Here is a 15,495-nt window from a genome sequence, read left to right as displayed (position 1 = left end):
TACTGCCACTTATTTCCATCCATCCGGTACTGCCTACACTCTTTTTCACCTCCCTTGTTCACTGTACAAAAAGGTTGACCCCACGCACCATCACTAACTCTACATCTACTAAGCAAATCAACAGCAAAAAATACACACTGTAATTACATAATTAAACATTTAAAGTCTTCAAAGTTCAGTTGAGCTTCATTCAGAATCCCTCCCCAGAAACAGACATGCACAAAAATGTAAATGAGAGCAATTATTTCAGTAGGGGAACACCAAACTTTTAGTATTATTGTAATGCAAGTATTACAGCAACGTACAGGTGTGCTGAGTAGGCAGCGATGGAGCAAAACGCTTGCAAGGTACAAGTAATGCAGAAAAAAACATTTGAAAAGAAATGTCTTTAAAAGAACAGCGCTGCTTCTTCCAGTCCGCTGGGTGGCAGCATAGTACTATCCTGCTAGTGCAACGTCGGCTCAGGGAAGAAGCGCTTGTGTTTTGTAAGCTGAATTTTGACTTTCAGGCAGAACTCTTTTTAAAGTCTTAATCAAATTTTGTATTTTTGATATTGGACTGGCAGTCATGATTGTAGTTTCACCGATTTTTACACTTTTAAACGTTATTTGGGGATATGTTTTGTCTTGGTTGAGTTTCTCTTGTGCTTCTGTACAACTAGAATGACTGAAGTGCGGCCTGAAAAACTAAATTCGGAGAATAAAGTGCCCCGCTTTGCCTTTCGGTCAGCCTTCAAATTTTCACCGCCTTCACCCTAAATGCTTTGCTGCTTTTCCGTTTAACTTGGCGTGAATATGGCGGCAAAGGAGACTGTAAACAGTTACCAAGTGCGCATTGAATCTGTCGTGAACGGCTGGCTAGTGGATTATTACTTCTTTTTGGCGGTAGAGTTCTTTAAAAATGAACAATACGAGGATTTCTGTGCCATTATAGATATACTCGACTGTAAGTATAACCAGTGTTTTTGACTAGTTTAGCTAGCTCGTAACGAACTATAGTACTGCCAGAACTGCCTAACTTCGTACCAAACTTAATACAAGTTAGCGGACTTAAATATTAGTGCTCCTTTATAAGTTGTCTTCTATCTTGGTTACGATAATACATGCTCTTAAACTTTGCAGGCGTCAGCTGACAGAAAATAAAGAATAAACGGGGGAAATTTCATGAATCGTGTTGTTGTGAGAGTAAGCCAACTCGTCTTGTTATGTCGAGCGAGGCTGCTCTTATTTATTTGTTTTGATCTTTTATATACACAAGGAACAATTGCAGTTCTGTTTACATGCATATACGTTCACGTAGTGGTTTTTCAACATACTAAAATGTGTCTTTTAAGAAAAAATCCAGGTGATGTTAATGACATATTTATAGTTTTCTTACCATACTAAAGACATCTTTTTCCTCAAATACAACCTCCATACGCCTTATTTTTGGCGGGTTTTTTTTAAATTATTTATTTATTTATTCATTAATGGTAAACCATTTTACCATTAATGTAACTTGTTATCACATAGACTTCTCTCCAGGTGACATGATAATGGAGTATCAACAGGACTGTCATAATGCCAAGTGTTTATATAGCTGGACTTCTAATGTTGACAAACATGATTCTGACATTACCTGAAAATGTTATTTGTAGCCAGTCAGTAAAATTGTGTGAAAATCGGTCATGTATTCCTTCAATTTGAGACACCTCAGTAGACGTTAAAAAGTGGGCATATAGCCAGCTATTATTGCCAGTTACTTAGGCTATTTTGTATTATTAATTTGTTTGGGGGAAATAAGAAGCTTCTTTATTGTTTTATTGCAGGTATTATGGCGCGCCCTTTGGAGTCCACGGATGACATCGCAATGAAATTTCGAGTGTTGCAGTTTATCTCCCGGATAAATGAGGGTGAAAACCTTGGTGAGCTCAACATTAATCAACATGATCGGCACATCTGAGTATTACTGTGGTTCTTTAAGCGACATCAGTGTACAGCTTTGTGCATCAAAATAAATCATTTGCAAAAATGTAATAACTTACCTGTCAAATGATTAAAAAAGGGTATGTAACTAATCTGCAATTCATTGTACCACAGTTATACCACAGTTAGACACATTTAGAGGCCAATATAAATAATAAGAGCTTGTGATTAGAGTCTGACTACACACTCACTGGCTACTTAATTAGTTACACCTTGCCTATACTGGGATTTATCCCCTTTTACTTTCAGAGCTGCCTCAGTTATTTGTGTCACATATTTTCCTTCCTTGGTCCATATTGACATGATATCCATTGATGCCTATTTAAATACCAGTACACATTTTTATTTAATATTTTGATATCATAAAAGTATCATATCACAATGTCACTGTTGTAGCAACGCCATGCCTTGATGTTCCCTAGTGTGGACAACAACGAGAAAAGCCGAGGCATGTCTCAGAGCAGGAACCACCTGTCAGCTTCCAATGATTTAGTGAAGCAGCTCCCTTTTTAGATGCTAACTTACAACAAAGCAAAAGTAGTTTGTAAAACACCAAGGTGGAAATGTCAAACTTATTTCACTACTTGAGGAAAACTCAGCATGGAGTACAACCAGGCTACAAAGGAGGCAATACTAGTAGCTAGTGTGACCCAAATGTTGGAATTTTTAAATCGAAGTTGCTGATAGAATTCAGGATGGATCCAGACTTTGATGTTTACAAAAAATTCTGAACCTTGCATGCTCAATCATCCAGGTAAGTAAATCCCCAAAAGTTGACTCTGTTCATCTGGACATAGTGTTTTCAGTGGGAAAACGTTACGTCACTCATCCAAGTGACTTACATCCATTTACATGAAAAGGGAAAGACCATCTCTGAATTGAGGAGGGAGCCTAAGGGTACATCTTTTGCCATCTTACAATGCTGTGATTCCAGCCATTCCCCAACTTTCTGTGAATGGTATCAATGAGCTTTAGTTAGTGGTTGTTGATCAGTGGTCATGAGAATTTGCATAATTATGATGAAGGAACTGACCTCCCAGCCTATTGTTCCTTCAGTGGTGCTAGTTTCAGTCATTATGCAAATGTACTGTTTATAAGGTTGGGGAAACCTGCAGTTAGCTGAGACTGAAGAAGTCACTTGGATGAGTGACGAAACATTTCTCCCACTGAAAACGCTACGTCCAGATCAACAGAATCAACTAACAACAGAATTGGGGACTAACATGCTAAAGTCACAGCGGAGATCGAGACTCACCAGACCAGGCAGAATTTTCCATTTTGAGTGAATGAGTCAACTCAAAATAGTCTGACTATTCTCCTCTGACTTCTCGCATCAACACGATAATTTTTATTCAGCGAACTGCTGCTCACTGGATCTTTTCTCTTTATCTGACCATTCTTTGTAAACCCTAGAGATGATTGTTAGAGAAAATCCCAGTACATCTTAAATGCACAGACCAGCCTGTCTGGCACCAACAAACATGCCATGTTTAAAGTCACTGAAATTCTTATTCTGATGCTTGGTTTGAATTGCACAAGTAGTCTTTACCATATCCAAATCCCTAAATGCGCTAGAGCTGCTGCGGTGGGATTTTAGAAATTTCTGTTAACAAGCATTTGAAACTTATTGGTATTATTGTACCTAATAGTATGGCCAGTGAGTGTATACATGGTATATAAAGGACATCTGGTGACATATCAATACTAGGACTGCTTCTGTAGTGCTCAGTTGTCACGGCGTCACTCACATTTGCAACTAAAAACAGACAACGTAGCAGAAACATATCTAAGAGCACGGGTGTGTTAAAAACATTACGCTCAAGCTGCTCAGGTTTTTAAACAAAAAATAATAATTTTCTAAAAGAGAATCCAATGAGCAGTTTATTTTAAAAGACCTGTTTTTTTTTCTCATTTTAATATTTTAAAAAATTGCTTATTAAAGAGACAAATATAATTTTCCATTATTACTCAATTCATAGAATACTTGATTATCAAGAATACTCGATAACAAAACTAAGTTTGATTTCTGTCATAATCAATAGCCTGATTCACAGCTTTCTCTAAATTCATATTTGAGGTTGACATCTCGTCATACTTTAATATTGTGAATAAACACAACAGTGAATATTGGTTTGTCTTTGCCTACAGGTGTTTCATTTGAAATGGATGTGCCATCAACTCCTCTGGAATCGGCCTTAATGCTACTGGAAAAAATAAGCCAGGAATTCAGTATCCCACAGCAGGAGTATGAAAAGGTGTCCTCTTCTCTTAAAGACATGGTAAGCATTTCTCTTGAGCTGAATTCCTTTATTGTACTTCCATTCAAAGACAACTTCTCCCTAAATAAAGTGGGTTGTTTTTGTTTTTACATTTTAAATATCTGCACTTGTTCAGCTTTTACATTCTTACATACTTCTACAAAGGCAATCAAAACAGTGGTTTCTAATTCTGTTTAACAAATAATATATTTCTGTCTTTAGATTGTGGGGATTTTCATCAAAAACAGTAAGTTTGAGAAAGCAGAAGAGGTGCTGATGAAACACTTTCCTCCCAAAAATATTGGAAAGGTGAGGTTACTCGCTAAAACTTTTTTTCACTACACGATAATAACATTTACATTAAAGTCAGTGTGTAACTTTATCCCTGCTTATAAGTTATTTTGTAAAGTCTTGTTTAAAAATTGATAAGCATTGTCATATCAATGTTGATATGCTGTGTAATACAAAACAACCAGGATGGGAAGCTTTTTGACATGTTGAACATAACAAATAAGAGGGCTCGTAATCAAATTTCAGAAGATGGTGATGATGTGGTGCTAATCGTTTTATAGCTTTTAAGTGTAGACAAAGACACAACGGTTAATTTCATTTCAGATCTACTAGGCTTTGCAAACCTAGGCCATAAATAAACTGGATAATGGACAGTCTGCTTTCCAATCTTGCATCTCCTCATCAGCCACAGTCATCAGTGAGCTGATATGATGATAGCGCTGGTGCAGGAATACATTATGTGGAAAAGACAAATTAAAATAATTGGTTTAGCTTGCAGCCTCATAAGTGTCCCTTTTATTATCTGGATTGTGGTTGACTGATCACTGAGTGATCTTTGGATGGTGGAGCCTCATTCCACTGTAGAATCCTCCCCAACTTTTTCTGCATTTTTTTTTTAGTTCCAGCTCCCTCCAGTGGCCAACCTCCCCCTTTACAACAAAACCATCAAATAACTATATTGGCTAGTTTTCATTTTCTGTCACATGAATGTTAAACAATGTTGGGTCTGATTTTATTACATCCCTAAAACTATTTAAAAATTAAAATGGCACATGCTAAGATATTCAAACACATTATGTTTTTAATGCCACGTTTCTCACATTTCTGTAGAGAGCAATATTCATGGGTCTCATCAGGAAAAAGAATAAGATTCATGAAGTCATTGAGCAAATCAACTTTCAGCAGTTCAAGGAGGAGATGCTGGCGTTTTGCCTGAGGATCTGCCACTTCAGCCTTCCTCTTCTTTATAAGGTATACATGCTCTGTATTAAATATGTTTCGGTTTTTTAGTTAATTATAGAAACTAATCAATTGAATAACTTTAAGCAATGTGAAGTCCTTTTAAACATTTGGGGTCAAGATTGGCCCATCTTTGCATTTAGACATTTCAGCACTTGTTGGATAAAATGGAATGTACACTGCCCGGTGCATCTGCAAAGAAATTGCTGTTACATGAGGTTGACAGCATTAAACTGCAGTCCAGCATTAAACTGTACTCTCCAAACCAAGTCTCCAGGGTTTTGGAGATATTTTTTGTTGGTGTTTTTTAAAGCCTGCACATCTTGTGATGTCTATATGTTTCTTTATTATGTCTATTCTTCATGAACATCCCTGCTGTACTTTTCCTGCTTAAGGATTAAGGATTTCATAGATCCAGCTCTTTCAGCTCAGCTATAATATATCCTGACACCTTGATTTGTAGTATCTTCCAATACTAGTATTAATCAATAAGTTCTTCTTTGTGAGGAAGAGACCAGGATGTTTAAGGCTGCAAATATCAGATTGCTTTCTTGAGCAGTCCTAATAACTCAGTGTGTTTAGTAAATGCATGAAAGGTTCAACTTGCCGTATATTATGAATTTAAGTGCATTGTCTTTTGACTATAATTGAGATTCAAATGAAGAACAAACCATGTTTCAAATGTAATCAATTCAGAAATCCTGTTTCTTCTTTATTCTTTATTCTTTGTTGTGAATTTGTGTGTCTGTGTGTTTGGTTTATGCATTCCAGGCTGCAAAACATCTCATTGATAAAACCCTTGTGGATCAAGACAGCACGGCAACTCAAAGTGATGAACAAGCTGAACCTCAACCATGCTCTAGTTCACAAATAGCCACTGTCCAGTTTGTACCATGGTAATCACTTCCCTTCTCTTAGTTTAGATTAGTAATGTTAGTAATGTCTAATGTTAATGTAATGTCCATAGTAATGCCTATTAAGATCAGTGGCAAAACAACAGTCGGTATGAAATTGTGTGAAGAAAAAAAATCCTCCCTTTTCTTTGAATTGTAAGCTAATACTCACCATTAGCAGCTACATTAATTGTATGTTGCACTCATGTGATCACACTATCCATGCATGCAAAAACATTTATGTATTGTACATACCTTTTTGTGGTCATGATGTTTGTTTGTTTTTCAGTTTTCTAGTGTTCATAGTATTTTATTGTCATTTTATTGTCTTCCAGTACACATTCACTTATTCTGAAGACCAGGCTAGAAGCGGCCTACAAATCCCTGGCTATGGGTTTAAATAAAAGAACATTTGCTCAGTTGGAGGAAGAAGTAGACAGAGAGGAGCTGGAAAGAGAAAATTTTTGCAAACAGCTTTCCATTACTTCAGAGAGGTGCACCAGTGTGGACTTAGAGGAACGGTTATTTCAGAGAGACTCAGGAGGCCCTATGGAAGCTTCACCAGCAGACCAACCAACACAAGCAAATGCTGTTCATCAAAGTCGGGCAGATTTACACTTAAAGAATGCCATTGTGCTGTGTAAAAGAGAGAATTACACTGTGTCTCGGCTGGTGGTGGAACCAGACAGTCAGGCAAGTTCACGCTGCACAACCGCTTTAGAGGAACTGGAACCTGAGGTCAGAACGAAAAAGGCACCACAGACACTGTCTGCATCTAATGAAAAAGACCGTCAGTGTCGGGGAACAGACAAAAAAGGTGCCACGCCCACCCGAAAGAGCCGCATTCAAGCCAACAGAACTCGCACCAGGTAAGTTAAAGTAGCAAATAGCAAGATGTTCTTGCTATCCGGTCTTTAAGTCTGACGTCATTACTCGTGCTGGGCCCAAACTCCGCTGCAGGTCCTTAAGTCACACGATCACTGCGGCATCACTGAGAGTTAAAAACTGTCTAAATTCTTTCATCTGTAATAAAATGATCAGTGTGGCTGCTTTACCAGGTGTAACAATTAAGTTTAACATCCAGGCATCCATGAAAACAGAATTTATGAAATTTAACGAGTTAAAGTTAGCAGGGAGTTAGCTCGCTAGTTTCCATCTAAATATAATATACCATGTTCTGACTGAGGGATTTCTGAAAAAATTAAGACGTACAGCTCGGCTATCACTTCCGACATAAATGAACACAGGAAAGTAAACAGCAGTGACTTTTGTAGGGTTACTGAAGTTGGACTAGCTGGGATATACAGTGGCTTGCAAAAGTATTCGGCCCCCTTGAACTTTCCCACATTTTGTCACATCACAGCCACAAACATGAATCAATTTTATTGGAATTCCACGTGAAAGACCAATACAAAGTGGTGTACACGTGAGAAGTGGAATGAAAATCATACATGATTCCAAACATTTCTTTACAAATAAATAACTGAAAAGTGGGGTGTGCGTAATTATTCAGCCCCCTTTAGTCTGAGTGCAGTCAGTTGCCCATAGACATTGCCTGATGAGTGCTAATGACTAAATAGAGTGCACCTGTGTGTAATCTAATGTCAGTACAAATACAGCTGCTCTGTGACAGCAGCTGTATTTGTATTTGTTATTTTTTGCTCAGAGGTTGTCTAAGGCTACGTTCACACTGCAGGCGAAAGCGCATCAAATCCGATTTTTTCGCCCCTATGCGACCCGTATCCGATCTTGGTATGACAGTGTGAACGGCACAAATCCGATATTTTCAAATCCGATCTGGGTCACTTTCGTATGTGGTACTGAATCCGATACGTATCCGATGTTTTAGAAAGCGACTGCTGTGTGAACGGTCAGGTCGCATTAAATCCGTCTTTTACGTCACTGACACAAGACAGACGCCAATTATCAGCACCGGAGAAGCCCCCGATAGGACATCGCGAACGATTTCCTACCATCCGGTGAAACTGTTAGGAAGACCACGTTGGAGAAATGTGAACATTTTATTTTTACTGTATTTTCTGCAGATTCTGAAGGAAATCTGCAGCTATCCTTTGAAGCACCGCTCCTCTAAAACAGCAAAAAGGATCATTATTAGGTCATCTACATTATTATGTAAATAACAAAATAACTTAAGGGAAAAATCTGGAAACATAAAGTCCGAAGTCTTTATATTAAGGGCAATCAGTCAAACAATATTGTTTGCTCTGGGTCTAAACAGAGCGAGTTGTGTGTGACATCTTCTTTTGCGCATGCGGGCCGCTTTGAGCGTTCACACTGGAGCGCGTTTGATGTCGCATTTTATTTGTAGTGTGAACAGGCAGACAAAAAAATCGGATTTGGTCAAAAAATCGGAATTGAGCATTAAGACCTGCAGTGTGAACGTAGCCTAAGAGAATATTGGGAGCAACAACACCATGAAGTCCAAAGAACACACCAGACAGGTCAGGGATAAAGTTATTGAGAAATTTAAAGCAGGCTTAGGCTACAAAAAGATTTCCCAAGCCTTGAACATCCCACGGAGCACTGTTCAAGCGATCATTCAGAAATGGAAGGAGTACAGCACAACTGTAAACCTACCAAGACAAGGCCGTCCACCTAAACTCACAGGCCAAACAAGGAGAGCGCTGATCAGAAATGCAGCCAAGAGGCCCATGGTGACTCTGGACGAGCTGCAGAGATCTACAGCTCAGGTGGGGGAATCTGTCCATAGGACAACTATTAGTCGTGCACTGCACAAAGTTGGCCTTTATGGAAGAGTGGCAAGAAAAAAGCCATTGTTAACAGAAAACCATAAGAAGTCCCGTTTGCAGTTTGCTAAAAGACTGGCAGCTGTAATTGTAGCAAAAGGTGGTTCTACAAAGTATTGACTCAGGGGGCTGAATAATTACGCACACCCCACTTTTCAGTTATTTATTTGTAAAAAATGTTTGGAATCCTGTATGATTTTTGTTCCACTTCTCAAGTGTACACCACTTTGTATTGGTCTTTCACGTGGAATTCCAATAAAATTGATTCATGTTTGTGGCTGTAATGTGACAAAATGTGGAAAAGTTCAAGGGGGCCGAATACTTTTGCAAGCCACTGTAATGATGATCATATAAACGGTGAAGCTGGAGGATGAACACTAACTTTTTTCCACTTGATAAAAAGTTAATGTGAGGGTTCCCGAAGGTTAGGGACAAATGCAGTCGCATGGCAGGATGCTGTAAACGGACCAAACGTCAGTCAGGAGAACAACTGAGATAATCCATCCACAATACGAGGTTAGTCATTAATATACTGCTGCATGGGCTGGGCTGTAGTTACATCGTAAGGTTTTAAAAACTGAGATTTAAAATGATTAGCGGTAATAAAAACTGAGAGAGGCCGACAGTGATCACTGACTGTTTTTAGGGACTTGTTGAGATTAAATAGAACAAGATACAAAGCATTAAAACGTGTTAAATACACAACAGCCTTATTAAACAGAGTAGTTTGGGCCCGGAAGCAGGATTCATCACATCATCACTTAAAGACCGGATTGTTTCGCCTCGTCCATGCCCCACAACTTACTTCTGCCCCTCAGTTTGAGAGCCACTGTGTTATGAGAAAGTTACTGTTTAGTAGATATACAACATTAAAAACTGTTTGTTTCAGCTGTTTGAGTTGACTCCTCTGACTCTGCATCCAGCAGGGAAAGTTATGCTGCAGCACTGCAGTTTGATGGTTTACTAAGCAATAAGTCCAAATGTGCATTTCTCACCTGTTACTGGTTACTAGAGTGTCAATTTTCAATGTTTTTAGTAACTTATTTTTATAATTACTTTGATGGGAAAACTAATAACAACCGTCGATCCATTTTCTGCTGCTTGTCTGGGTTATGAGGGCAGTAGCCTGAGCAAAGATGTCTTGATTTCCCTATCCCCAGCCATCTGTTTTAGGTCTTCTGGGGGTATATGAGTTTTCTCCATGTCAGCCGAATCGCTCCAGCATGTGCTGGTCTCCTTCCAATTAGACATAGCAGAAAACACCCAACTAAATCCTAAATCCTAGTAGGATGCTAAAAAAAAAAACTCACCCAACTGTCTTCTTTAGGTCCACAACATGATTGATATTTGACCAGTTTTATTTATTTATACAGGAATCAGGATAATATGGATGGCAGCCGTACCACATCCTCTTCAGTGGAGAGCTCACCAAGTCAGTCACCTTCTCATCCTGTCCGACAAACAACCTCCACTCCTCACAAGGACTCTGGTCAAAACAAAAGTCCTCGTCTTGCAAAATGGTTAGTAAACGCCAGTAACTGAGAAACTAAAAATGATGGAATACACCTGGGTGAATATTTCACCCAGCGTGATTGAGTAATAGTTCTAATCAATTTTAATTTTTATCTTTTGTAGTTGTGCTTAATCATTTTGCCAAACAAAAACACACTCTGGCTCTTATTCACAGGAAGCGACTGTGCCATGATGCAAAGGAGAGCAAGGGCAATGAAGAGTCGTATGTTACCCCTAACAAAAGTGGTATGTAATACTTCATTGAATATAAAATATTTATAAATATTCAATAAGACTAAAGCAAGTTTGCCATCTGAAACATCTGGTTTTAATGTTTTTCCGTTTGGTTTTTTTTCCCTTCCCACAAAGGCTCAGACATGAGCACCATTTCAAATTCAGGCCAAAGGAAAAGGGTAAGTATAGCAAAACATGCTGCAAAGCTAACTCGTCACTGTACTTTACTGTGGATGTTATTTATATTTGAATGATTATTCACATAAATTACACTAAGTCGAACTCTTTGTTCAATACAGGCATCTCCATTTACAGTTTAGCATATATATTTTGTTCCTCTTTTGCACAAAAAGTACTAATTTGCAACCATAATACAAATTTGAGTTCCTGTGTGAATAATGCAGTACACATGAGGACATTTCACTTTAGTCAGTTACATTAAGAACAATTGAAACAATTTTTGGACTCTCCACAGTAGCAAAAAGCTAACGACTCTTTCGATTGTGTTGCAGAGATGGACAGAGAGTGAGACACAGAAGTTAAAAGACGGGGTCAAAAAATTTGGAGAGGGCAACTGGTGTAAGATAAAGGAATACTACGGCTTCAAAGATCGAACAAATGTCAACCTGAAGGACAGGTGGAGAACAATGAAGAAGTCAAATATCGTCTGACTCACCAAAGCCTGTCATTTTATCCCATCTCCATTTATTTATTTTTGTTTCTTAAGCAAGTTATTGACAAAGTTATTGATAATTTTAAAAAATAGTTTATAGATTTAGTAAATGTTCAGTGTTCATTATTCATTTTGAGGAAGGGATAAAAGAAATTTCAGTAATACTGAATACTGTAGCATCTCTGCAGCCCTAAATAACAAACACACTCGTTGAATTAATATACAGATGGGAATTTATTTTTAGTTTGACCCAAACTGTTTACTGCTGTTGAAAAAGCCAGTGATGAGATCACATCACTAGTTATCAGTGAATGTTACTGTAAGATTAAAAAACTTTGATAGTTTCTTCGTGTCTGCATCTTTATGTTAATGTGTTCTCATTTGTGTTTCACGGGGTCCTAGAGGATTACAACACATGACTCATACGTCCCTTTAGTGAACAAGTTCAAGGCTTCTTCTTCTCCCCCCCCCATATAATGTTAAGTTTAAGTGGCATTAATTAGCTTTTTAATACATAATTGGATCCATTCTGTATGCTATTGTGACTACAGGGCACTGAAGAAAACGAGTCTCCTCAACAGGATGCTACGCAAATGTTGATTAATTCCACATTGTTATCGGTGCGGATACAATTTAGTGTATACAGAGTAGCTTTAAAAGTCAAAAAGTTCTGTCTTGTGATCTCAGAAAAGCAGAACAGACCTTTTAATTAAAGATATGAAAGCAGCAAAATATCCATTTAGCTAAGATCTACAGGTATATTTTCCCCCACGCAAACTATCAGTAAAAAGAATGAATGGAGCAACCTTTTGTGTGTCTCAGGTCTGATGCACTGAAATAGATATAAAAATAAGCCAAGAGAATTTAAAAATCCTTTCCTGTATACAAGCACAAACCCTTATTGAGACATACATTTTATCATTCAGTCCCTATTAAAAATAATGATGGACATGAACAAAGTTCTGCTATTACATTACTGTTGGTAATTCTGGGTAAATATAGGTGCCCCTTAGTGTTCTTTATTCTTCACTTACAGTATTAATAGCTTCCATTGTTTTTTCTCTTCAGTAAATATAGTGAGATTCCAGAAGTGACACTGCAAAATAAAACACATTTCCTTTTCTCCACTTCTCCAATAACTGTCTCACTTTCATATTCTGTGAAACCGTTCTTTGCTGTCATTTTCATTTATGCGTGTAGTCCAATTAAACCCGTGTAGACTGAAATATCAATGAGCTGCCTTAAAATGAAGATTCATCTGGAGTGTAGTGAAATGTAGCAGATGGAAAAAATTATATATACCCCCAAAAAAAACTGCGTTACTAATGCCTTTACAACGTAAACATGTTACTTTCTGCTACTGTACTATTATTATTTTTTATCCAAATACATTTCTTTCTAAACAATACCAATTATTTTTAAGCTTTAATTTTTATTTTTTGGCCCATAAATTGCATTATTATCAGTCAAGCTCCCCAGGAAAATAAATGAGGCGTTATTAAAATGTCACAACAGTTTTAATAGCTCAAAACTGTACAGTGCTACAGCAACAAGATGGTTTGCTTAGTCGAGGTTTCTGTAGCAGCTTGGTGTTTGTGGGGTAGGAAAGCCCTGCTTTCTCATCTGGGACTGAAACCTGGATTATCAGGGGTTGATAAATCAGAGTTTGTTAAATCTAGATCAGGTATGTGTAAAAACAAATTGTTTAAGGCAAAAAGAGAAAGAAAGAAAGAAAATGCAAAAACAAGATCACTGTTAAAATTGAATGTTTAAAGCGTAATGCGCCTTCCAGTCCAATGTGTGGCAGCACGAGGTTTTGCGAGTATACGATTTGCCAATGAGTTCAAAGAGTAAGATATGGTTCTTTTCTTTTCTTCTTTTTTTCACTCTAAATTGGAGAACGCACAATCAAAAAAAAAAAAAATCAGCGAAACAGCGAGCCCGCTAAAGGTGAACCGCGGTATAGCGAGGGACCACTGTACAATAATTTCCAGTAGCACTGTTGATATATGAAATGGTGGCTTTATGCAGAAAAAGCAAAGAAACAAAAACACATGGACACTTTTGGCCACAAACGAGCTGAAGGGATGGTGATTTTTTAAAAAAAAAATAAACCCAGAGTGTTAAAACACTTAGAACCAAATTTATTTATCAGCAGCATCAATAGAAACAAAAACACAATTTAGTTTTCGCTGTCGAAGTCAATTTAACTGAAGTTACGTGTTTCCGGTTAGTGTGGAGGTCACGTGTTTCCGGTTACTGTGGAGGTCGCAATATGGCGCTCACCAGTGGCTGCAGCCAGGTGCTCTTGGGAGCTAAATTGAGACCAAGGATTCCCAGGATTCATTGCGAATTTTTTATTTTATTTTATTTTATTTTATTTTATTTATTTTTTTTAATTTATTTTTTTTTCTCTCCCTGTAAAGTTATAGTGACTTGCTTCACCATCTTTATAATGTAAATTGTTACAATTCGGGTCTGTTTCCTTGACTTGCTTTGTATATGAAAATCTTTTTCAATAAAGGTTTAAAAACAATAAATAAAGGGTTCATTGCGAGTCTAAGGTTTAAGAAAAATGGCGGAGCATTGCTATGAAACTTGATCTTGTAGGGTTACTACAGAAGGAGTCGGGGGATAAATGTTATCAGGCACTGTTTCAGTTTTTGAGAGAAGGAAGGTTGTTTGGGAGGATATGAAGTATTTTTTTTGTTTGTTTGTTTTTAGCGTGATTTCTGTCCACACTCCATACCAGTGGTGGCGGTTATGCACCATGCAGTTGTTTGCCAACCACCAATAATGCGTAAAAGAAGAAGAAGAAGAAAAATGGCGGACGGTCGAAGCGAAGCGGTCCAGAAATAAACTCTCAAAAGTAAGTACTGGGCTTTTATCTCACTTCAACTATACAGCGGAACAAATGTTAGCATAACGAAAAGTCTTAAAAAGTCACATTTAGCGAACCTTCGGCTAAGTTACGTGACGTTAGTGATAGCCCCACTTAACGCGGCTCTTTGGTCGGTTAGTTAGTTTAGGTTTCTCCAGAAGCTGGGTCTGTTTTTCGGTGTGAAGCCAAACGTATTTAAACGTTTTAGGAAACACCGAGCAGAGTGTTGACCAAATATCTGGCCCGCGAACTGTGCTGAAGTCAACCATGCTGTGCTGAAGTTTGTCCTTAAAGAGCTCTCATCCTGTATAAACCACTACTAATGAGACAGGCAGTAGATGGAGAAGTCCTCCTGTTTCCTGCTGTTTTTGTCATCCTTATATCAAACAACCTGAGTCTGTCACCTTTGTTTTAAAGACCAACACTCTGCAGGATCCTGTTTCTCCTTTCTCTGATTAAAATACATAAAGTGTGTCTTTGTGATTATAAGAGAAAATTGTTTTCATCCTGCAAGTTAACAGATATTTGATAAACTTCTGCTGCTTTTGTTGCTAACTGCCATGGTTGATTTCCTTCTGCAAGTGTCCAGAGTCAGAAGAGACTGAGAAGTTGAGAGGAGTCTGGGCAGAGGCTCTCCACCCCTCATGAGGCACGAGGATAGACCCAGGACAGTGTGTGAGGAAGAGGAGCAGCTCAGCAGCAGCTGAGCGATGCAGAGGAGAACGGGGGGAGTGCAGACAGCTCTCTGTAGTTGAGGGACTGGTAAAAATATTGAAAATGCTTTCTCGATATTTGCTTCCTGTATTTGCAGAAGTATCTCCAACACAAACTGTAACAGCTGCATACAGGGAACCACTCACTGATGTTTATCCTGCAGGACAGGATCTGACTGGGAAAGAAGAAAAAATAAGGGAACCACGGACAACTTTGATAATGCTTTGATTTATCCAAAATATATTTAGTTCAAATATTGTTTTCATCACAGTGGGATTGTGCTGGTTTCAGTGGGGAAAGTATGCAGCTCATTTAAAGACAAAGAGCTGTGAAAAGTTGTCCATTCA

The 15,495-nt window shown here is 38.1% G+C and overlaps 1 protein-coding gene across 2 annotated transcripts; it reads left to right on the top strand.

Annotated features, from left to right (window-relative positions):
* Nucleotides 1-572: 572 nt before the first annotated feature.
* Nucleotides 573-11,845, top strand: LOC134617699 (telomeric repeat-binding factor 2-like). Of its 2 annotated transcripts, none has more exons than XM_063463027.1 (11): nucleotides 573-945; nucleotides 1,808-1,903; nucleotides 4,113-4,243; nucleotides 4,445-4,531; nucleotides 5,417-5,485; nucleotides 6,245-6,369; nucleotides 6,702-7,235; nucleotides 10,508-10,654; nucleotides 10,822-10,892; nucleotides 11,016-11,059; nucleotides 11,393-11,845. In XM_063463027.1, the coding sequence occupies exons 1-11, from the start codon at nucleotides 795-797 to the stop codon at nucleotides 11,549-11,551; spliced, it is 1,614 nt and encodes a 537-aa protein (XP_063319097.1). In that variant the 5' UTR covers nucleotides 573-794; the 3' UTR covers nucleotides 11,552-11,845. The 2 variants fall into 2 exon arrangements, with proteins under 2 accessions (XP_063319097.1, XP_063319092.1); XM_063463022.1 differs by having other exon boundaries at nucleotides 5,345-5,485.
* Nucleotides 11,846-15,495: the final 3,650 nt, after the last annotated feature.

The sequence above is a fragment of the Pelmatolapia mariae genome, linkage group LG1, assembly GCF_036321145.2.
Source record: "Pelmatolapia mariae isolate MD_Pm_ZW linkage group LG1, Pm_UMD_F_2, whole genome shotgun sequence".
Taxonomy (NCBI): domain Eukaryota; kingdom Metazoa; phylum Chordata; class Actinopteri; order Cichliformes; family Cichlidae; genus Pelmatolapia; species Pelmatolapia mariae.
This window is presented reverse-complemented; position numbering and strand designations above follow the sequence as displayed.